At 31.3% G+C, this 25,199-nt stretch overlaps 1 protein-coding gene across 1 annotated transcript in view; it reads right to left on the reverse strand.

The window, feature by feature from the left end:
* LOC142352864 (uncharacterized) overlaps positions 1-22,342 on the reverse strand; it is a 36,043-nt gene extending 13,701 nt beyond the window's left edge. The window contains exons 1-2 of the mRNA XM_075405019.1: positions 22,057-22,342; positions 5,123-5,318 (exon numbers count right to left, since the gene is read on the reverse strand). Of these exons, the coding sequence (XP_075261134.1) occupies positions 5,123-5,318; positions 22,057-22,293 (433 nt within the window). The 5' untranslated portion in view covers positions 22,294-22,342. The remainder of the gene's footprint in view (positions 1-5,122; positions 5,319-22,056) is intronic.
* Positions 22,343-25,199: the final 2,857 nt, after the last annotated feature.

A 25,199-nucleotide genomic window follows, 5' to 3' on the forward strand; every position in this document is an offset into this window, starting at 1 on the left:
CAGTGAATTTCAAATTAGTCAAGTACATATTAGGGATTGCAGTTTATGAAGATGAAAGAAAATGCCCTTACTGCAGGTCTGGCATCCGTGACCACGCTGTCATTTGTCACGGAGGAGGGGATCCAATTTCACGGCACGACAGAATTCGTGACCGTATTGCATCAGCTTGCTCAGTAGCTAACTTGTCCCAAGTCATCGAAAAACGGAGCTTTATTGCTGGAAACAGTTCTCGCCCTGGCAACATATTCAAGCCTTCATGGAAATCAGGTCGTCCAGCTGCTCTAGACGTCACCGTAACTTCTCCACTGCAACAAAACATTATAAATTATGAGGCAGAGAAGTTACGCGATTGCAGCAGCCGAAGAGCGAAAGTATGCACAAGAAAAAAAGTTGCTCTGAGCAAGGAATTTTTTGTTCCTCTTGCTGTTGAGTCATTGGTCGGTCTCTCAGTTACTCTCAAGAAAACGTTAAAGCGCATAGCTCTGTTGGCTGACAGCAGGAATTATCAGTCGCAAGGACATGCTAAAGCTTTTGATAGATTGTCTCAGTCGGTTTCCGCTGTGATTGTACGAGGATCGGCTACAATGTTGCTTGCACGAGTCCCGTAACCTCGACTTTTGCAATTTTTTTTGGGCAAACCCTATTTTGGGCAACCATTGTGCATTCCAAGAAGAGTGGAGTCATTTTAGAGGCGTCACCCAATGAGAGGGGACCTTCGTTTTTGTAAGTATTGTCTCACCCAACGAGCGGGGAGAACGTAAATAATTATCAAGAGTTCAAAGAAGATTGAAAAGAGAAATCAGAAATTTAAGGAGAACAATACTGATGTTATAGAGAGCGATTGAGAAGAATGAAGAATTCTTCAACAAAACAAACACTTCCTTATTTGAACGTTTAAGGAGCAGAAACTTTTGATTCCGAATCAAAGTTTGATAGCAAAGATTTGTATTAATCCATTATAATTATTTGTGTTACTACAACTATAGTAGAAATTAAAGAATAACTTCTAAGAAAAAAGACTAACTTCGGGATACAAAAACGAATGAATCAATTGAAGGTGTACAAACAAATCAATTAGGTACAGAATTTAAAAAGTGAAAAAGCGATGCTAACAAGTTACTACTTTTACAGCGCATATTGTATGAATTAAATCCCTGTAATATAATAGCCGGTTGCTCAGTTCGAAAAACGTTTCCTAATGAAAAATTGCACGTCACTTTGATAAAGACGGGAAAGATTTCAACCTAACCTATATGCAGCGAGATTCACTATTTGACTGAAGAAAAACTTCCGCATTATTATTTGTCTGCACCTCGTAATCAGTCACTCTCATTTGATACCAGCTCGCAAGTAGACCTCCTTCTCTAATTTATAAAGGATCCACATCTATTCCTATTTTAAAAACATGGCCGGCAGATTGTCGGCAAATAGCCGCAATAGACGCTTGTGGCCTACCATGAAATGAAACAACTAAAGAAATAAGATTAACAGATCGACCACCAGCTTTTTAATAGACCACTAGACTTTTCAGGTTAGATTCTTAGATTCGGACTGTCATTTTTATGAGACACATTTGCTCTACAAGGAAAAAGCCCTAATGGAGCTTTTTCAAAATTAATATTATATATTAAGACTTAAGACTATTACTCAGGAGTTTGGCACTACTTAGATGCACACTATTGACCTTTAATTAGTAAATGTTCATAAAATTTAAAGTTCCATAAGAGAGTTCAAAAGTCATTTTTTTGCGTGAGGTAAGTCACTCAATTGACCTAAAAGCAGAAATGACGTCACGAACACAAATTTTAACTGCAAAGCAGTAGAAGTCACAGAAGTCATTGAAAAAGTCATTTCCAAGAAGTCAGGGTAACACGAAACAAAATCTGGTAGACAAAGAAAAAAAATTAGGAGCGCAATAATAGCCGCCTGGAGTTGCTGACACGGCTATTGAAGATAACGATAAAAACCCTTTCAAAAATATAGGGAGACCAAGGTTGAAAAAATGAGCCAACAATATTCGGACGCCCTTTTGGTTGCGAGCAAGTACATGCTTACATTTTTTAAATATTTAACTAAAATATTTTAACATGAGAGCACCCGATAACAGGGGCAATACAATTGGCTGCTCGGGCGGTAATATTTGGTGGAGGCATACCATCAAATGTACTCGCTGACAAACTATAAAGTTAGAAGTGGTCAATGAAAAAATTCCAAGGAGAAGCACACTGATAAGTACACTGATGCCTCCAAAAGCAGCGTGTTCAACTCCACTTCTAAACCAGATTGACAATAGCGTTGATAAAATTGTCAAAAAGATTAGCCTTATCGACGTTCTCTTAAACTGCCTCGTTTTTCAGCAATGTCTGATACGCCTCATCTGCCAAAAAAAGTTCAGAGCAGACATCTTGTCTCGCGACGAGTTACCACCTTTAGGAAAAAGAATCTGCTGGCCGATTCCGATCAAAACTAAGCTCCTTTTCCCGATAGCTCACTTTAAAAACTGTGATTTACCCAGAAAATGCTTTAGTATATTCAAAAAATGAATACGGGTATCAATTTGATAAAAGAAAGTCAAAGCACTCAACGAACTGGAAGAGAAACCAGTGGAATTGTTTTCAGAACTAATCAACTGCTTATTAAAGAAAAATGGCTTCATGTTTAAAATCGCGGCACTTTTCAAACCCAAGTCCCGCGTCCTCGAAGTCTGTTCGTTTTATATATGAAGCTTCCACCATTAGAAAAGAGCAACAAGAAGATGAATAGGACTGGTCTACGACACCTACTGAAATTGCGAGTCATTATGTAAGGCAAATAATAGCCTGGTCTGCTGGACAAGGGCCGATATGATTGCACAAAAATAGTGTACGAAGTACCAGAACAAAATTCGGAAAGATATCAAGAATTGATTCGTTCAGTCATTTTCGGTGAGAACAATAGGGCACCTGTCCAGCACATAGGGAATTGAAATACATTCAGTTACTTTGAAAACTTAGTAGAAGCAGTAGCACCAAAGATGGGTATTGATAATAGATTGTCAGTTGTCCTCATAAACTCGGCAGCAATTAAGAAGACACATTCTGGTTAAAACTTTCCAATTTACGTCTTTGATCACGTTAAGTGATATTGATCGTTCGTTCATTTGTTGCTAGGTTAGAATCAATAATGAACGATGTTAGAATAAACAAGATCTAAGTGCTTATCATTGTGCAATTTTCAAGGGTTTTGAGGAATTTATTTTCATATTGCCTCTGTATTTAAGAAGAAACAATCGATGTCATGTACTTTCAGTTTCTTCCAATTCCTTTGATTAGAACTTTATTCTGATTCCCAGTAAACTTTAACATTCTGATCAAGCTTTGCTTAGCACGAGAGTTTAATCGTGGGCCGGCCGCCGTGGAAGGCTGTGTTCCTTTGATAACACTGTATTTTCAGAGTCTGCAAGAGTAGTGCTGCCCGGGTTGTCTTTATTATTCAATGTGAGCTTAACTGCAGATTGGTGAGATCTTGACTGTTCCTTTTGGAAATCGGCTGCAAAAAGACTACGACCAAACAGTTTTTTCGTCGAAACCAGCTGGTATTGATACTTTTGTTTGCACAATACATTTTCAGGAGAGCATGATACAGTAAAATTGACACCTCTGTAGCTAGTCATTTGTGTCATTCCGCGTACGAGAATTCATAACGGTCAGAGATAAGAATACTTTTCTATACTTATGCTAGCAATGGCAAAACTAGATCAAAAAATGCCCCAGAAACATAACAGACTAAACGTCGGAAGAATTGCTCTCGAACGACTAGTGGGAGCTCTAATCAATTGCAGCCTCCTTCAGTCGGGGGTGGGGGGGGGGGGGCTAAATGGTACTAAGAAGTTCAATAGTGGGCTTCAAATAACCACATTAGAGGTTAACATATACCACTGTTAAGATTTAAAGTAAAAAATGACACCGGTTTCGGCGCACTTTTCATTTGACTTTTAGTATTAAATTGCCGCCAATTGAGTTCAGCTGCTTGAAATTCTGATTGAGAGAAAATTTTAGATCACGTGAAACTCAAAAAGTCAAGGGCGTAAAAGTCACTCGAAAAGTCAAATTTGCCAAGCGAAAATTTCATAAAAAAGACACACGTTTACAATAACTGCTATAATTGCTATTAACTTCGTTCAAGAGCAATTAAAAAGCAATCACTCAAATCAACTACACAAAAACACCCTGAAAGTGAAGTAAAGGCTTCCAAGCAACGTTTTCATCAAACATATCAAATTTGGGCAAAAATTTAACAAAAATATCAACACAATTTTTAACAAATCGAAATGTCGAGAGGTAATATTGATAACAACAATAAATCCACAAATTCAGAAAATAAGATATAACTAACAAACGGGTCTGAAACCAGCTGAAAAATCAGAGAAAAAAGTTAAATTTGATCAAGTATTAAAACAAAATAGCACAAAAAATTACATGTTCGAGATTCTAGGTTTTGAGATTCTAAGATATAAGCATTAGAGGTTAACATATACCACTGTTAAGATTTAAAGTAAAAAATGACACCAGTTTCGGCGCACTTTTCATTTGACTTTTAGTAATAAATTGCCGCCATCTGAGTTTAGCTGCTTGAAATTGTGATTGAGAGAGAATTTTAGATCAAGTGAAACGCAAAAAGTCAAGGGCGTAAAAGTCACTCAAAAAGTCAATATTGTCAAGCAAAAATTTTGCATAAAAAAGACACACACGTTTACAATAATTGCTATGAGCTTAGTTCAAGAGCAATTAAAAACAGAACAGAGAGCAAATATCGATGGAAAGAAAATCATTTTTTAAGATTGTTAATTCGGCATTCATCAATCTCGTTGTTCAGATTTTCAAAAACCTTAGTAACCTAAGATCTTTGTGAACTAAGTTAACTTAGTTAACTAAAACTGCCCGGAACTAAGATCCTCAGTAAGTGGGGCGAATTAACAGAAGTCCTACCCCAAATTCAAAAGTAAAATTCGATAAAAATTGAGACAATAAAAGCGGAGGATAAAAGATTCTAGTCATAAAATAATAGTTATCATTAGGGTGTTTAAGTGTCAATTATAGATAGCAGTGGAAACGAGGCTAAAACGACATGAACAAGATCTCACATGGATCTGGCTGCGTTGAAGACGAAGAAGAAGGTGCTTCTGACATAACCCTGTTCATAAAAAGGACAGGGTCAAACTTGGTCTCGAAAGAGTTCTTGGCCATCAAGTCAGTCGAGATCTCGCTTATCTGTCGCATGTATTTGAAGTCATAGCACGCTTCTTTCGTATCTGTCAAGTAGCCAGCCATCGTAGTTGACTAAAAGGCAAAGTTCATCTTCAGTCGAGATTCATTTTTGTGAATGGTTAACAAAAGATCGAAAAAAGATTTCTGTAGCTTAGAAATGAAGGCCAAAATTCACTAAATTTTTGATTTTTTGATCCAACATAAAACTTAATGCTGTTTTATTAGCAAATTATAGATTCCATAAAACACAAAACTACGTTTTGAGGTTTTCCCCTATTTTCCCATGTTATGATGAGCCACTTATTTTACACCACTCATCATAGTACTGATACTGCCATCACTTGACTGGGACCCCTGAGACCTATAGATTCCCTGTCGCGTAGATTTCATATTATGCTTCATGATTTACACCTTTGCAACTAAATGCCTATTCTGCGTAACAATTTGTGCTTAAAACACAGAGCCTCAATTATATCATAATTTGGGCGCTCATGCAGATTAGTTTATACTGTGAAAAAGTCAAATTTTTTGTTCCACTCTTCAATACTTTTCAGGTCTCGATACAAATCGTAGGGTAGTTCGTCTTGATCTAAATGTACCTCAGTATAACAATAAGTCCCGACCAATTCCATTCAAGCAATGAGCTTCATTCTCGTCAGGACAAACCTTCGACCGATAATGCTATACGCGAGAACTCATAGAGCAGTATCACAGTAGTGGATAAAACAAGGCTTCCAGCCACCAGCAAAAATTTGACCCTTTCTCCAAGCGCTAATCACGCATGTCGAATCTGGCCAAATTTTACTGATTTCTGGAAGCCTTGTTTTATCCACTACTATATATCAGCTCTAAATTTGATAAAAATTAAAATTAAAATCAAAAATCAAAAAAAAAATCAAAAAATCAAAGCAAAATTTATATTTCACTCTTTAAGAGTGATTCACTCTTATTCGGAGTGATCCCCAGTAGAAAAGGTCGCTCTTTTTCGCTCTTAAAGAGTGAATCCCTCTTTTTTGATATATTTTTATCTTTTTATACTTTTTATTTCAAATTATCTATACTTTTCAATAAATTTATATTTTCTTTTATTTTTTCTATATTTATTCCATTATTAATAAGAAATGATACAAAATTATAGTATTTACATGAACAACTTTCTTCTGTTTGGTTAATAACTAAAGGACTTACAGCTCTAGGACTTTGCCAACTAGGATTAATCGTTTTATCCGCGAAGCGGTTACACCGATCAGTTATATCAGGGAACCTGCTTTGCAGATTTCCACTAAATCCTCTAGTCAATTCTATATCTGGATGTGGTTTCTTTACATGAGCCCGTATTCCATCATATCTCACAACAGAAGTACAATATGGACAATTAACTTTAGCTGAAGTACAACTTCTACATGTATACTTACCATCATCAAAATTATTTAGTGGTTTTATATAATTACACTTATTACAACATCTAGTTGATACTTCTGAGCTGGGGTTAAGGTTAGGGTTAGGGTTGGGGATAAGGTTAGGGTTAGGGTTGGGGTTAGGATCTGAGTTAGAGTTATAGTCATAGATAGAACCAGAACCAGAACTAGAGCTAGAACTGGGGTTAGAACCAGAACCAGAAATAGAACTAGAGCTAGAACTAGGGTTAGAACTAGAGTTAGAATTAGGGTTAGAACTAGAACTAGGGTTAGAACTAGAATTAGAACTACGGTTAGAACTAGAATTAGAGCTAGAACTAGAACTAGATTCATTTTTTAAAGAATATCCCCACGGAGAAAAATTATTAGCACAAATACCACTTAATATTATATTACCACACATACATTTATCAGTTTTATCTTTATGAAATGATTCATAATGATATTTTAAAACAACACATTTATAGTTACACTCTAAACATTGTAAAAGCATTTATAATAGGGTAAACTATAATATTTACCTAATCCTTCACAGGGTAATATTTAGCCATGATTTCAATTAAATCTTTAGTATTATCTTTAGATGTGATACACTCTGCTAAATATTTATTTCCTAAAGTATTGAGTGTATTAGTTTTACATCTCTTATCTAAAATCAAATCAAGGTCCAATTCTTTTTTATCTTTAACAAAATTTATAATCTCTTCTCTAAATTCTTCATTATTTATATACAGTCTGTTTAAAAACCTTCCTCCCTTTCTATTCAAAATTCCCATCTCTTCATTGACGAAGTCATTGTTTCACTGATCAGTATACGAACTTTGTTCGTGGTTTACCAAACTGCTTCCCTGATCAGTATAACTGCTTCGTGTTTCACCTTCCAACTCTTCTCCATATCCAACGTTAACTAATGTATTTACTCTACTCAACATTGTACTTGCTCCCATTGCTACAGTTCCAGCATTTCTTGATATTGAATTAGGATAAAAACAATTAAATATAAATAAACCTGCGCCTATAATTCCACTAATATTTGATAAAATTTTCATACCCTTTCCCACCTTTCCCATAATCATTTCTTTAGTCAGAACATCATTCTGAATTTTAATATTATTTAAAGTAAGAAGTTTATTAAAATAAAACTGATAATTATCATGATTAATAACATTTCTATCTGTTGCATTAATCATTAGTGGTTTCATATATGCTATAAGTTTATTTATATCTTCTCTAAATCATCTTTTAAACTAAGAGCTTTTAAATCAAGGAAATCAACTCTTGAATCATATAGCATTGTTCTATTACTACTAATAATAATAAAAGTATTTTCTTTTTATTATATTTAATTATACCATAACCAAGTTCATCTGACATTCCATCTGTATAATTATAATAGTTACTATTTAATTCACTAATTATTTTATTGAAGTCATGTTCACATTTATGTATCTCATTAAAGTTTTTAAATAGGTCAGGTCCATTATAAGTTGTTAAATAAATAGTATCACAACTCATTCTTGCTGTATTAATTATTTGAGCTGGTTTATGACACATTACAATCATTTGAATATTATAATGTCTACCTTCAGTAAAATAACAACCTATATCCTTATTTAACCTATCACCCATATCATCAAGTACTATTACACAACTCTGAAATTTATGCATATTATTTTTTGTGATCATATTTACATCACATTTATTAAACCCAGTATAAAACTTATTAGACTCAGGGTCTATCCAGTCTCTGTCATCTTTACAAATTATAACTATGGACCTTTGGTATTGATCTTGAACTTGATCTTGAACTTGATGTTGAACTTGATCTTGAACTTGATCATGGTCTAAGTATAACTTTAAGTATTGTCTAATAAAATATGTTTTACCCGTTCCAGTTCCACCATAAACAATAGTATGTAGTGGTGACTTTTCATATTCAAATCTAACTAGACTCCTATTAATAAATCCACCAAAGCTTTCTTCTAGTTTTGTATATTTACTTGGTCTTGAATCATATATTAAATAACAAATTCCAATTATAATAATAAAAATAAAAACTGCACTACCTGTTTCCATTTTTATATAATAAATATAGATTTGATTTAGATTTAGATTTAGACTTAGACTTAGATTTAATAAATTTATTATATAAAAATGCTCATCCCAACTTTTGAGGAATTCAATAATAAATTTAATATTGATAATAATGCTATGAGTGATATCAGAATAAAAGATATAGGTAAAGATATAAGTCTAACACCAATTGAAATTGTAATGAGAGATCAAACTCCAGATAGTATCAGGGATCCTAACTTCAACATTATTGTAAATCTACAACCAACTGAAGGTACACATTGGGTTTTAGTTATAAGAAGAGAAGGTGGTCCAACATATTACTTTGATAGTTTTCGTGTAGAAACTCCACCATTATTCCTAGAAGAATATGTTGATCTAGGCTCTAATGAAAGAATACAACAATAGGATGAATCTTATTGTGGGGCTTATTGTTTATATATGATCTATCTTATTGATAGAGGATTTAGAAATAAAAGTGCTTTGAATATTCTAGTTAATCAATGTAAATATCCAGGAATTTATAATGAGTGTTTTTGTTTAAGTTGTAGTAGAGGTGGTGATAAAGATAAGGATAATGTTAGTGATAATGTCATTCATAAAGATCTACGAAGTAGCTTTGCTAATAATGATGATGATAATGATTATGATCTACGAAGTAGCTTTGCTAATATTGATAAGGATAATGTTAATGATAAGGATAATGTCATTGATAATGATAATGATAATGATAATTTTATATATCAGGGAACCTGCTTCGCAGATCTATTTGATGAAAAATATCAAAGGAGTAAATCTAATAGGAATAGCAATAGTAATAGCATTAGTAATAGTCCTACTAATAATATCCGTGAAGCGGTTCAACAGAGTTGTTTTGCAAATTCACCGATATCTGTAAACATAAATGATGCTCTACATTCATGGTTAAATGATGATGATATAATTACTGAAGCCGCATTCCCAGATAACTTTAGATGTAAAATATCTGGTCCTAGTGAATTTGGTAAGACATTCTTATTGAAAAAACTAATTCTAGCTAGTATATACTTTGATAAGCTATACATCATCGGACCTACTGGTGATCAGTACCATGGTAAAGAAAGAATAAACCCAAAAGCAGATGTTGAATTTATTAAAGATATAAAAGATTTACCATCTCCTGATAAACTACCCAAAGACTTAAAGAAACTAATGATATTTGATGATGTTAGAGCCAAAGAACCAGTTATTAATGAATACTTTTGTAGAGGTAGACATAATAACTGTAATATGATATATCTTAATCAAAACCTGTTCTCTCTGGATAGGCAGAGTGTTAGAGAGAACTGTAATCTATTTATTTTATTTGAACAGAGAGGTAAAGTCCTCATATCAATATATCAAGATTTCTTTAATAATGTTGAACTTGGTTTTAATGATTTTGCTAATATATGTAATAAGGTATGGAAAGAGCCTTATAATTATATTGTCATTGATACAACTAAAAATAAAAATATTAATGGTAAACTAAGAATTAATTGGGATCGGAGAGTTTTGTAGTTTAGTTTGAGTATCAGGGAACCTGCTTCGCAGATAAGTCTAAGTCTAAGTATAAAAATAAGTCTAAACCAAATGTAAAGTAAAACTTAATACAGAGCCATTAAAGTCCATAGGTCTTCCATGCTCATCTTTAATATGAAATTCAATATATTCTATTCTATCTTTAGTTACATTTTGATATAAGATATTAGTTGGTATAATATTTATCAAGTAACCTGGTGGTTCAGTTAGATTAAAAGTATATAATAAATCTGTATCTTTACCATTATCTTTAGCTCCAGATATCACATTACAATGAATGTTAATAGTACTAAAACCCATAATATCAATAATTTTCTGAGATTTATATCTACCTTTTTTATAAATTATTTTTCTAAATCCTAGTAATGAGGCTAGTGAGTTTTCTATATCAAAGCTGAGTGCTCCTTGTTTTATTTCCATTAGACATTTCATCGTATTCTTATCGGGTTCTATTATAACATTACCATCAGTTTCTTCTTTTATTAATTCTGCTATATCAGTTAACTCATATGCTCCCGGTGTAATAGTTGAATATAGCAATGGGATTCCTTTAAAATTATGATTAAGTATAGATGTAATGTTTGCGCTTGAGGTAGAGATAGGGTTAAAGTTAGGGTCAGAGCTAAGAGCCCGAGGTAAAGCTTTATCATCTTCTATAACAGTACTAGCATATAATTGATTGTTCCTTCTATTCACATTAAAAACCGAATTATAAACAGATAATCAAAATAAACCTAATTTTGTTGTATTAAGTATGGGTTCACTAAAGTTAAACTTTTCTGTTGGTTTTATCATTCTAAAGTTAAGTGTATGCTCTTCTTTAGTTTTAGTTAAAGCTTCATGTATCTTTTGTAGTTCATATAATATCAAGTTGTCTGTCAATTTTTATCTAATAAAAATGGATTTTAATTTGGATACAACTTATAGTTATAATAATGATATACACAAAAGTAAGATTATAAAATATAAACCTAATAATCTGGCAACAATGAATACGGTTAATACTAACATTAATATCATACTCAATAGAGAAGAGAATCACTTAAATTTGCGTGATTCATATCTAGAGATAGAGTTTGTTGTATCAGATGATGCTGGTGGTGTATCTGCTAATGATGCTAATATTAGATTAGTTAATTATGGTATGATGGCATTGTTTAGTTCAATTAAGCTTGAAACTAGTGGTGGTAGGACTATTGAATATATAGATCATTGTCATCCTAATCTATTGATGTATAAGTTATTAACTAGTACTGGTGATGAATATGAGAGTGGTTTTGTTAGAAATCAGGGCAATAGAGATAGTCAACTTAAAGGTGACCATATTGCTGCACAACGAGGACATATGTATATGATGGTTAAGATGAGTGATCTATTTGGTTTCGTAAATGATTTAGAAAAGATTATATATGGTTTAGGATTTAAACTATTATTAAAAAGAAATAATAATGATAGAGCTCTATATAGAATTAATGCTAATCCTGGTGCAGTTGCCAACGATGGTAATATAGAAATTAGAGATATATCATGGTGTGTACCTAGTATTGATCCTAGTAATGATAATAGAATTATTGTACAAACGGGTTTAAGTAAAAAGAATAATGTAGAATTTAGTTATTATGAAAGACATTTTATAAGAATGTGCCCAATGCTACTAACTTCTTGTTTGATCTTGGTATGGAAAGTGGTATGGAAAGACCGCAATATATAATAGTTGGTTTTGAAAAATAATAATGTTAATGAACAAACTCATGATGCAAGTACATTTGATGTAATGAATGTTACTGAATGTTATTTTAAGATTGGTAGTGAGTTTTACCCCGAGGATAGAATGAATATTAATTATGGAACCAATAATTATAATGAGGCTTTTAAAGAGATTGTTAGCTTTAATAAAGATTATAATGGGCTACCACATAATATAAAACCATATACAAATCATAGAACATTCGAAAGTAATTATAGAATATATGTATTCGATACTAGGTATCAAAGGGATCATATAGGTCCACAACCAACACAACTTAATTTTAAATTTAGTGCTGCAGTTGCAGATGTTATATGTCATGCATTAGTATTAACTAGAAAGGTTATTAGTGTTAATAGTGATGGTAATAAGATGGTTGATATAATATCATAGATATAATTTAAGTCATAGATATAATTTAAGTCATAGATATAATTTAAGTCATAGATATAACTCTAGCGATAATTATTAATTTAGATATATCTAAAATTATAATTATCGCTAGAGTTATATCTAAAATTATAATTATCGCTAGAGTTATAACTCTAGCGATAATTATAATTTTAGATATAACTCTAGCGATAATTTATAATTATGGTATAATATAGTTATTGTTATAATTATATACATAACCATATACTTATACTTATACTTATAGCTAGTCAGCTCTAATTATTACTCTTGCTAATACCTAACTATTTCTTATTAGTATTAACAAAACCTTTAGCATAAATAATGTCTAATTTCTTTTTATTCTCTAGAGCCAAGCCTCTAGCTTCAATCTTAATCTTAGCCTTGGGCCTAACCTTAGGCTTGGGTTTAATAACAACAAAAGGATTATACTTTTTAACTTCCATTATTTTTTATATATAGAAATGAGTCTTTTAAATAAGTTCAAAACTAATTCATATTGTGTTGGAGGTAGACATTATAGTGGTACCGTTAATATAAGAGGAGCTATTACTTCAAAAGGTACTAAAATGTTAAAAGGTAATTGTGTTTTATGTAGAAGGAATAAATCAACGACAGTATCTGATGCAACAATAGAAGCAGAAGGACTTAAGATTTCTTTAAAAGTGTTGGTAAAGCTACGGTTAATTTTGGAAAGAAAGTTGCTAATAATCCAGTAAGGGAATTAGAAATAGCAAGTAAAATAGGAAGTGCAGCTGCATCTAGAAACCCTAAAGCAGCTCTAGCGGCTACACCCGATTTAATTAAATTTGCAACTACTGGTGAAGGTATAAAAGTAGTACAAAAAGGAAGAGGGTTATACTTAGGTACAAAGAAAAGATAATTATTTGATTATAATTATGATTATGATTATAATTATATCCATGATTATATCCATGATTATATTATGTTTATGATTATGATTATAGCTATGATTATGATTATATATTTATCGATAAATATTAATACTAATATTATTATTACTAAAAACATTGTTATTACTAAGCACTAATATCTTTAATCTAAAAAAATACTCAGCTTGTTTTTCTTGTTCTTCTTATAATCCTCATATAACTTAACAAATTCATTGTACTCATCATTATCTATTTTATTATCATTCATTGATTTAGTATATAGTTTATTAAACTTATCACTAAACTGTTTACTTAAAATATACATTTGTGAATACTTTATAATTTTATTTCTAATTTTAGTATTAATTGTTTTTGATAATGAACCACAAACAGTTGCTGTAGCAAAAGCTGTTGGTAGAGAATAAGCTAATCCTATACCTGTTAATGAAACTGATGTTGTTGTTGCAGTTGTTGCTATTGATGATAATACTGTTTCTGTTATCTCAGCTATGTTAATATAATTCTTATATCTACTTAACTTCTTATTATAGTTATTAGTTTCAGTTTCATGATGATTTCTAATATCTTATAATGTAAATATTGTTGTTAAATTTATTATTAGCTTGAATCTTTTCGTTTATGTATTGTTCATTAACGGTTGACAAGTTGGGATATAGTAATCTCTCACTCGGTGCTGTTGGATTGGTCATTGCTTTGCTTATTTTCATTAGTAAAAATTCTTTCTTTCATTATATCTTCTTGATTAAAACTATAATGCATCTCAAGTCTGTCCTTCTCTCTATTATCAAGTAACTTACTTTGTAAAAGTATATTAATTATATATTGTGCTATAACACCTCTAACAGATTTATTGTATTCTTTCATTTCTCTCAGACCGTTAGTAAACATTTCATTTAAGTGTATGTTAGTTATATTCTGATTAAACTTATTATTATCAAATTCTTGCTTTAATTGATTATATTTAGAGATAGTATATGCAGCAACTTTATTACAAAACTTAACAGTATTTCTGACTTCATTTGTTGATTCAATAAACTCATTAATTAGTTCTTCATTAACTTGTGTTTCATTTAGTTGTAATGTTTTAGTTGTAACTTTATCAAAGTCACCCTTTCTTAGTTCAGTTATGTTTCTACTTAAAATGTCTATTTTATTAGAAGAGGATAATAAGTTATTGTCACAATACTCTTTATTAACAACATCTTTTTCATCTCTAGGAGGATGAACATTTGTAATTTTATAGGTATCCTTCATATCAATGTCATCATTATCTTCTAGGAATAACCCACGAGCCTTACTTAGTGTTAAGTTGTTTCCATTCCCTATATGACGTTTCGCTTGGTTAAATCTATTTCTTGTCATTATTTATATTAACAAATATATTTAATGATTCCAAAACCTTATTATTAGATTCAAAATCAAACTCGGATTTCAATAGTTCCTGTTCATAATATTTACCTTCTATTATCTCTCCATTAATATCTTCTATTTTATATGTTGGTGGATGTGTTTTTAGAACTTCATTCACTTTAAACAATTCTCTATTCCAATTAGAAGTGTAACCTTTAGAGAAGATATTACGTTTATCTGCATTTCTAACATAATCACCAACTTCAAATTCCAGTGTTGTTTTGGTAGATTTAATCTGCGAAGCAGTTTCACTGATATAGTATTTAACTTTATCAGGATTATTAGAAGCGCCAACTGGTGTCATATTAATTGTTGAGTGAATGTTATTGTTATATGTTACAACAGCATCATTTAATATATTTACCCAATTACCATCTCCGTTGATGAACATTGGTCTATTTATTATGTGTAATATTGTTCTATTGAATCTCTCTATAAACACAGCCTTTAAATCACTATAAGTAGAATATAGCTCTATCCCTGAAGCGGCTTTGCCGGTTTCATATTCTTTAAGTAAAGATTTAAATGTTTTATTGTAAAACTCACTACCTCTATCTACCCATAACTTTTCTGGTTTTCGTCCTTCTGATAGGATTGTTTTAAAACCATTAGTTATAGATAAACCAGATTTATTCTTTAATGGAATAGCCCATGCATATTTTGTGAATATATCTATAACTGTTAATATAAACTTATAAATATTATTGTATTTACTTAGAGATGACTTATCAATTAAATCAACTGACCATGTTTCATCTTTATATAGTGGTATTATTCCTTGTCTTTCAAACTTTGTTATTTGAGGACTGAATACTTCTTTAGCTAGTTGTTGTTGTTTTTCTAACGTTTTATTTATGGACATAGTCATCTGCGAAGCAGGTTCCGTGATAGCTTCGCTCATTTACCATAATTAAAAACAAAATTATCTAGTTGGTTTTGATTAATAAAATTCATAGATAATAGTTGCTTAGATATATCTAGCATTTCATCATATAACCCACCATGACCAGCTTTTGTTTCTAGTATTAATAATTCTAGTCTTTCTACTAAATTATTTGGGTTGCCATTTAATCCCCTGCCAAATATATCATCTCTTACCTCCATTATACGTTTTATTGTTCTATATCTAGCTCTTTTCTTATCCCCTTTTCCTAAATCATATCTAATATCCTTTAAAAACCTTTGAATTTTGTTTTCATCTTCCTCAACCTTATCATCATATGTTACATTTGATTTAGTAAGAAAATCAGTAAATCCTTCTGAAAACTCATATACATTATCCCTAACTAAAAATGCACCCTGCTCTAGAGTTATATCAACACCATTCATTTTATATCTCCTACTAGGTAAATCTACGAGTTCTAATTTTAATTGAGGATTAGTTTGAGCCCCGATGTCATGAAGAAGTTTGGCTGTTTTTGTATCAACATAAACTGGTGCTATATCTTGAGTTTGCTTTATGGTCCCCTTTAACGTTTCACCAATCTGCGAAGCAGTTTCACCCATCTTGGAAGCAGTTTCATTAAACTGGGAACCAGCTTGCTCGATCTGCGAAGCAGTTTCACCAATGATCTTAGTTTGTTTATCTAACTCTTGATTTTGCCAATCTATTGCTCTTAATGTTTGTTCACTTAATGCTAGATTCTGTTCATTGTTTGCGTTTATCTGCGAAGCAGTTTCACTGATAGTTTTAGTTAAAGGATCAAATAACTCTTCTATTTCTCCATAATATTCTTGTTGTTTTAATTTATCTTCTAATCTATTCTTTCTGTTTTGTTTTTCTAGATGGTTTAAATTTATAAGTGTTTCTAGTTTAGTCATTTTATATGTATTGAAAAATTATAATAAGAGTAAAAAAATGGATAATGAAAACAGCTTCTCCCTTAATCTACTTAATCTATAACGATGTTTAGCTTGTAAAAGACGTTGTAATACTATAGATGAGTTTATTGATCATATTAAGGAACCAAATCATGATGATTTAATAATTTCAACTTGATCTAAATATGTAGATGGGGCTGGGAAGCTAATAAAATTTCTAGAAAATAATAAAAATATAATAGCTGGAGCTACACTATATAAGAAAACAATCATGGGAGACATTATGGAAAAATATATGGCTCAGATAATGATTTATAATATACTAACTACCAACCATATGGATGTAAAGAATGAATTAGGTCTATAATTATTTGTTATAAAAATTAGCAAAGCTCGTTATATAATATAATAGCAACTTCAATTAACTTTCTATCATCATTAATGGTTAGTTCTAGAATGTTATTAACCAGTAGGTCTTTGTCTCCATCTAATGATGCTTGGTGGATCATTTTTATTAAATCTCTTTTGAATAGATATAGATTCTCATCATGAGGATAGCTTTTAATATTATTTACATAAAATCTTTTATCATCAAATGTGTTTAGACTTATCTTACTTGTTTTTGTTGTTATGTTATCACCAACTTTTTGTATTCTACACTCATCTACTGTTCTCTGTGTATTATTCATTAATGCATCATAATAATCTATGTGCCTAGCATTATTATGCTTCTTTATTCCTTTTTCTTTAGTGTTTTTAGGATAATTTTTGAAGCCATATGTTTTGGGGGACAATGCTATAAATTCCTCAATAATCCTACTTCCCAGCTCGTGCTTAAACCTGCCGGGGACTTTATTATTAGTTTTTATAGGTATGTCTAGATTACTTAAGTCCATATGCTCATCACTAACTTTACCTTCACTATAACTTAATACGAAACTGTCTGTATCCATATAGTGAAGTGTTAGATCTTTGAGGGATGGTTGTAGAATATTATAGAATACATCATACATGTGTAATTTACTTAATTCTAAGATAGTAACACCTACATATACTGGAGAATCATATTCTATTTTTTTCTTTATATATTCTATTTGGCTATAATCTCTACATCTAGTTACATTCTTAAATGTTGGTTTTCTTACACTTTTCATTATCTTTTCTTCATCATGCAAAAACTTGCTTTGAAAGAAGTGTAGAGGATTCATGCACATTCTTCCATATAATGAGTTATTCATTAGTTTCCTTACATCCTTCTCTGCTTCAGTTTTAGCTGTTGCTCTTTTATTTGTATTGTTTTGTATATAATCGCTACATATATAATCTTGTTTAAATTTAATTACTCATGCATTTTTGTTACTTTTACCCCCATCTTAACATAGAACTTTAACATCCTATAATGAACCATATATTCTGTTTTGTTGTTTTGGTCTAAGATTAATTTCTCTGATCTGTGAAGCAGTTTCCCTGATCTTGCTTTACTTTTTTCTCTTTCTCTGCATCCCAATTCATTATCAATTATCTTTCTTTTATTAGGCATTAGTGCTAACTGTTCTGTTCTCTCTTTACATTCATTAGTATAATCAATATCACAAACTATATAGTAACCATGATCACTATCATCTGGAGTATTCAATATTACACATAGAGTAGTAGTAGTAATAAACTCAAAATCCTTATAAGGTAACTTTTGCATCATTGCATAACCATATAGGTTGTTTGCGTCTATGTACCATATATGTCTATTAATAACTTTATCATTAGTATCTGCGAAGCAGGTTCCCTGATTAGTATTAGTATTAGTACTAGTTTTAGTATTAGCATTAGTATTAGTATTATCATTAATATTAGCATTAGTATTAGTATTACTATCTGCGAAGCAGGTTCCCTGATTATTTATATATCTATCTCCCATTATTCCACATATACCACCTCTCTTTGCTCCAACAAAAACATCTAGCATTTGTTTATCTTGTAATGTACCTAATGTTACACCACTTGACATTAACCAACAATCAAAACTATAACCCGGGAGACTAACGTAATGTAGTGGGTTGAGCTTGAATTCTTTTATACTTAATTTAAAATATTCATTCATGCAATAGTCTAATATTTCCACATTCTGTAAATACTCTATAGTTAGATATTTTCCAGTTTTATGACTGTTTTCATTATTAAAGTTATCTACTTCTTCTTGTGTTGGTAATTTATTATGTAGTGAGGATTTGAAGTCTTCTATTTTTAGATTACCTATAAGATTATTATAGGAGTCTAAACCAAAGTATTCATATGGATATAATGTTTTAGTTTTACATCCGTATATCTTTGCCATTTGATATAGAGGCATAGCTAGGAAGTTATAACTATCTAAGAATTTGAGACAACCAATGCTAAACATCTTAGACTTACCAGCAGCTAGTGGTATGTTATCTACTTTTCTTTTATCATTATTCTGTTTAAAGAGTTCACTGTATAGTAGGTTGAAGTCATAGCCAGAGCCATTATGGAATATTACTGGAATGAAGATTTGTTGTTTGTATCTTAGATTACATATTTTACATGCAGGTCCTCTATATTTACCAGTTTCATGACAATGATTTCTTACTTTATTAATTCATGTTTTGCTGCAGATATGACAGGTGTTATTGGTTTCATGATATAATTTATCTTCTTCTGTGAATATCATCTTTTCATTATGTTTGAAATTATTCTCAGTTTCCATTTCTAACAGATCTCTAGCAAATCTTTTGATGCAGCCTAGACCGAAGTAGTGTTTGAAGTTACCTTGCCAGGTGTAACCCACAGCTATTGGAATATGTTCAGCTATTACATATTTTTAATCATTAGTTGAGACATCGATGAAACCGCTTCGTGGATCAACAATGCAACATTCTATATCAGCAGTTATATTTTTTATATTCTGACGTTTGTGTTCATTTACAAAAGTAATATGTTTTTTCTTAGGACAAACAATCTCTGGTTTGAATGAGTTGTTGCATTCGTGTTTATCATATTTAATTTGTGAGTTAAACCAATAGGTACACCTATCACAATAATAATATTTTATGTTATTTTTATATGGTCGTTCTAACAGGGTTTCTATATTTTTTATTAGGGCACAGTGTTCTATTTGACCATTACTCCAAACTAGTATTCTTACATCTTTTCTATCTTTTTTAAAATCATCCACTTGTTTAAACAATTCTATTTTACCATTACCACAAGGTGTATATACTCAAATATTAATATTATACAATTTCTGTTTTCTTATATAAGCAAAATCATCTTCATGTTGTTGTCTTGCTTCAATTAGTTTATCTACATATTTACTTTCTCGAGTTGCATGGTGTGGGGCGGGATGTAGCCAAGCAGTTATAGTTAGTTGTAAGCAATTGTATTTATAACTACGTATAATTAATATCGATTTAGAGTTTTTGAGATCTGGAGGTAAATCTATATAACTACCAATAGATGCTTTAGTTGGTTCAATGTTTAACTGAATACTTCTTATTCCAAGAAACTCAAAATCATAACCATAACCTTCATATATTTCCTTTTCGAAATCTAGCCACCGATTGAAGTCACCATATTCATATATTGCATTATTATTAATATAATCAGTATTGAAAAATATTTTAGTAGTTTTAACTTCTTCTTTGGTTCTCTTCTTATAATCACATTCAGCCGTGATCTTATATTTAAAATTCTTAACTTTACGAAACTGGTAACAGTTTTTAATTTCTTCTAAAGAGTAATTATTTGCTTCATCTATATCTTCAATGTAATTCCCACCTTTATCAGTAATATAAAATTCTCTCATGTTCTGACTTGAGTTTATATCGAAGTCTTCTGTGTGTTCTAGATAGATGCGATTGTGACTATATGAATGAGTAGTTAGAGCTACTTTACTTCTAAATTCTTCATGACATTCTTTACATTCATACTTAATTCTGGTGTAATATCCTCTTCAGTTTTAGTTTTAGGTTTGGTGGCTGGTTTAGTTTTAATAATATAATCATCTTCATCCAAATTATACACCCTCTCCGAGATTTCCTCTTCTTCAGACTCAAACATTTTCTCCAATAGTTCCTTATGATTGAGATCGTATGATTGATGCCTGTATAAAGCCTTCTTTGATTCAAAGGATAGATTACAGACATCGCAGAAGTTTATGACACTAGTATTAGTTGATTGAGACATGATGTATTTTTTTAGGGAAATAATCAAAAAATAATATTTCGAAAAATGAAAATGAAATGCAAAAAGTGTATAAATAAACCGTGGAAAGAATGTTGTAATAATTGTAAAGAATTAGAATATTCTTGTTATGTATGTAAAAATATGGTTAAGGTTAAAGATTATATAGAACATTTGGGATATCATTATTCTGATCCTGATCAATATCTAACGTGTAGTATCTGTAATGTTTATAAACATATATCATTATATAGATTTAGAAATAGGAAATGTAGACTATGTATTTATCTTCATAGATATAGATATGGTCACACTAGAAATCAATTCAGAGAGCATGTTTATAAGTATAATATTCAAGAAGACATAGAAAAAACTAATCACTGTGTTTCCACCGATCTCAGTGTTTTTGACTGTATACCCATCACAGTGTGTCCCATATACAGTCTCACAGCAGGGATCTGCGAAGCAGTTTCACTGATCATCCTTTTTAAGAACTGTGAATTTGGTTTTTTTTTATCTCGCTTAGTTTTATAGTATTTCATCAGAGTCGGGGGACGTTCACTGGAGTCAGTGAGGAAGGAACCCCAAACCTTCCGTTTGCTAAAACAACTTAACTAGACTCGATGATTTAACCACTACACCAAGTGAGACAGAAAGTTTTATTTTTAAATTGATTAAATATTGATTAGGGGATATATGAAAATTTTTATTATTTTAATATTTCTTTCAATTTTTGTTCAAGTTTTCTTTTTTGTTCAAGTTTTTTCGCAAGTTGGTTTTACGTGCTATTATCACGGTCTCTCCCAGTTATACTAGTACTGGGATACGTTCAATGGAGTCAGTGAGGAAGGAACCCGAACTATCCGTCTGATAATGGTTAATTACCAGCTTAACTCTGTACTAGTGGTTTGCACTAAGTGAGACAAGAAATGATAGATTTAAAATATAAAAGAAGTGAATTTAGAGCTAATATATAGTAGTGGATAAAACAAGGATTCCAACAAACAAGGATTCAACAAACAACTTTGGCCCGATTCGACATGCGCGATTAGCGTTAGGAGAAAGGGACAAATTTTACTGGTGGTTGAATCCCTTGTTTTATCCACTACTTATCACCATTAACACCTAGAGTTTAAAGATCAACCCTAACTTGTACAGCAAGCAAAAAGTTGAGACTAGCCGACTATAATCACTTATTTTATTTAACACCAGACTTCAAAACTATCAATAAAATCCCCTATTTATTTTTGCACGCAAACCTGTTTGATGTATTGCTTAATTTGCTCTACAGAATCATGATTGGTAAGTTCGTGCTGTTTAGTGTTCAGTTCATCAATCAGATCTACATATCTCTTTTTCAGTCTCTCTTTGTTCCTTCTCTTTCCACTCCTGGACCCCTGACTGTTGATAAGAGAGAGGGGACTGGTTGCCTGAGAAGAGGACACTTCGGATGCTTCATCCTGGCTGCTACTGCTGGACACTGATGAAGCCGGCATTTCATTTAAAAAACTGAAACTAAGATAGTAAAAAAAGGTGACTCAAAGGAAGTCTGTTACAGTTTTCTGAAAAATAGACGGATTTCCGTTGTTTTTTTTATCTTTTTGGTCAACTTGCAGCCTAACTTCAGCAAAGACAGAAAACATGTGCTTAATTAAATTTTAATCTCTATGGCGGCTTTACGCTTCAAGAAAATGTTTATTGGCTTCGAAATTACTAATTAAAAAAATGATTTTTGGTCATTTGCCCATTTTTCAGGTTCTTTTTTTCTGGTTTTGTCAAATTATCAATTTATTGAAAGTGCAAATTATTGCACTTATCACTTTATTGGTAATCAAATAGGAAAAAATTGAACTAATATTTTTTAAGGAATACATTATGGTTTTAACGGCTTCGACACCGTTTTCTAGAAGAAATTAATAAAAACTATTTTATTTTTTTCTTCAATTGTTTTTCTTCTTGTCGTTTGAAAATTTCTTAAAATAAAGAGGTCTCAGGGGTACGGACTCTTATTATGGCGGAAAAAAAGAGCCTATTTACTGATGTTAGTTGTTAGCTGATGTTTTCAAGATTCGAAAGAACTTTTACAAGAAATGTTCAAGAATGTTCAAATGTTTTTCAAGAAAATGTTTTTCAAGAAATTTTCAAGAAGAATTTTAAAATTTTTCATCTTCTGTTCTTTGTGCTGATTTGTTACCTGGTTTCATCAATCACAGGTCACATATCACAATTTTGCGTCGCAAGGAGACGCAATAGGAGATAACTATTTTTTAGTGAAATGATTAGTGTTTTAATAGCTTCGACAAGGGTTTTTCGCAAAAAAATGAAACTGTTTTTGATTTTTGTCTATATTTGAAGTTTTAAACGTATGGAAAATTCTGCTTTGTGGCAGTTATCAGTGGCTTCCTTGGGGGAATAAACAAACATGTTTAGATACTTCAATTTACAGCTGATAGATTTTCATGATTTTGACCCGTCTTAAAAAACCAAGTCACATATCACCTTTTTGTCATCGAAGGAAGGCACATTTGTAAAAAGCTAGTCTTTTTTAAACTAAATTTATGATTTTAATTGGCTTCGACACAGGTTCTTTCAAAAAAATTGAGTTTTTTCGTAAATGTATAACACATTTTGATTAATGACAGGTCTAGAGGGCTTCCGTTGGAGGAATGAAGGAACCTGTATAATGACTTGTCCCGATTGCTGATGGTTTTCATGACTTGCAAAAACAGTGTTTTCAATTTTCAATTATTTCTTAACTTTGAGTCTTCTGTTCTTTTTTCTTTTTTCGTTAATTACCTATTCTAGTTAAGTACAGGTAACACATCACATTGGCGTCGAAAATAGGCGCAGTTGAACATATCTAAAGTTTTCAGCAAATTGATTATGGTTATAATTATAACGTGTTTGACAACGGCTTTTCGAAATTTTTTCTTTGACATTTGTCTGTATTTGACGTCATTTTTGTTAACGTGTGACATTCTGTGATATATGAAAGATCTCAAGGGCTTCCTTCGGTGGATTGATTAAAACTGTTTAATAAATTCAAATTATTGCTGATTGAAGAAAAAAGTGTTTTTTAACTCTGCATCTTCTGTTCTTTTTTGCCTATTTGTTAACTAGAAACATCAATTATAGTTCACATATCACGTGGCTGGCATAAAGGAAGGCAAAATTTAACATATCTAAGTATTTAAGTTAATTAATTATGATCTTAATGGCTTCGAAATTGCTTTGATTTTCTTTGTTTTTGTCTGTATTTGACGTTCTTTTTGTAAACGTGGGACATATTCTGATCAGAAAGGGTCAATGGTTTCCTGTAGGGGAATAAACAAACTTTACTTCAATTTATAGCAAATCATTTTCATGACTTTAAATAAATTGTTTTCGAATAACATAAAACGTTATTTTTAACTTTGCCCTTTTCCTGTATACTTGTTACTTATTCTCAATAATGAGTAGTCACATATCACTTTATTGGCGTTCAAAAAACATACAATCAAACAATTATGCTTGGGGAATAGATTATGGTTCTAACGGCTCCGACACCGTTTTCTCGCTAAATTGATTAGAGTTTTTTTAATGAACTCCATAATGACAGCTCCCAATGTCTATTCTTATGGAGTTTTGTATGATCGTATTGCAAACGTATTTAAAAAATTTAGTTCATTAAGTTTTTTCATTACTTTGGAACTAACTGCTTTCAAAAAATATGAGCATAACTTTTATGTTACCCGCTTTTGTTTTTTGTCTACTTGTTACCGGGTCTCATTAAGCACTGGTTCCATATCTTTTCTAGTGAAGAACAATTAACTAGTTATTTTGTTTAGTTGAAGTTTTATCTGCGGCTATTTACACTTTGTTATTAAGTTTTTCTACAAGTAGACATCGAGTTTTGGATGTTAATGTTTGTGGTTATTTGATTTTGTTGTTCATTCTTGTATCGTATTCTTAATAATGGCGAATCTCCACGGCTTTCTAAAGCGGCAGTTTCTTAGTCCACCGAGTGATTTGAGTTAGACAATTTTTTATTCATACACCAGTTATTTTCAAGAACTACTTGAATATTTAAAAGTATTCTATCCCTTCATCATTTGGTAGACAATTAAGCCGAAAATGTGGATGAGCGTGGTCGAATCATTATGTGCAAACGCGCGTTAACGAGTCTAATTATTCTAATTGAGCCTTTCATACGGCTAAAATACCGTTCTATCTCACATTCTATCTTAATGTTCCGACATAAGGTACTGCAGGAAAGAACTCTGCTAAACCCGCTTTTAAATTGTCAACTTGACCCCAGAATATTTGTCCAAAAAAGACGTGAGTTTCGTTCATGAGTTTCAATAGAGTCCTTCCAGAGTAGAATATAATCAAAAAGGGCTCCTTGTTTTTTTCTTAAAAAAGT

The sequence above is a fragment of the Convolutriloba macropyga genome, chromosome 14 (assembly GCF_964194025.1).
Source record: "Convolutriloba macropyga chromosome 14, txConMacr16.3, whole genome shotgun sequence".
NCBI classification, from domain to species: domain Eukaryota; kingdom Metazoa; phylum Xenacoelomorpha; order Acoela; family Convolutidae; genus Convolutriloba; species Convolutriloba macropyga.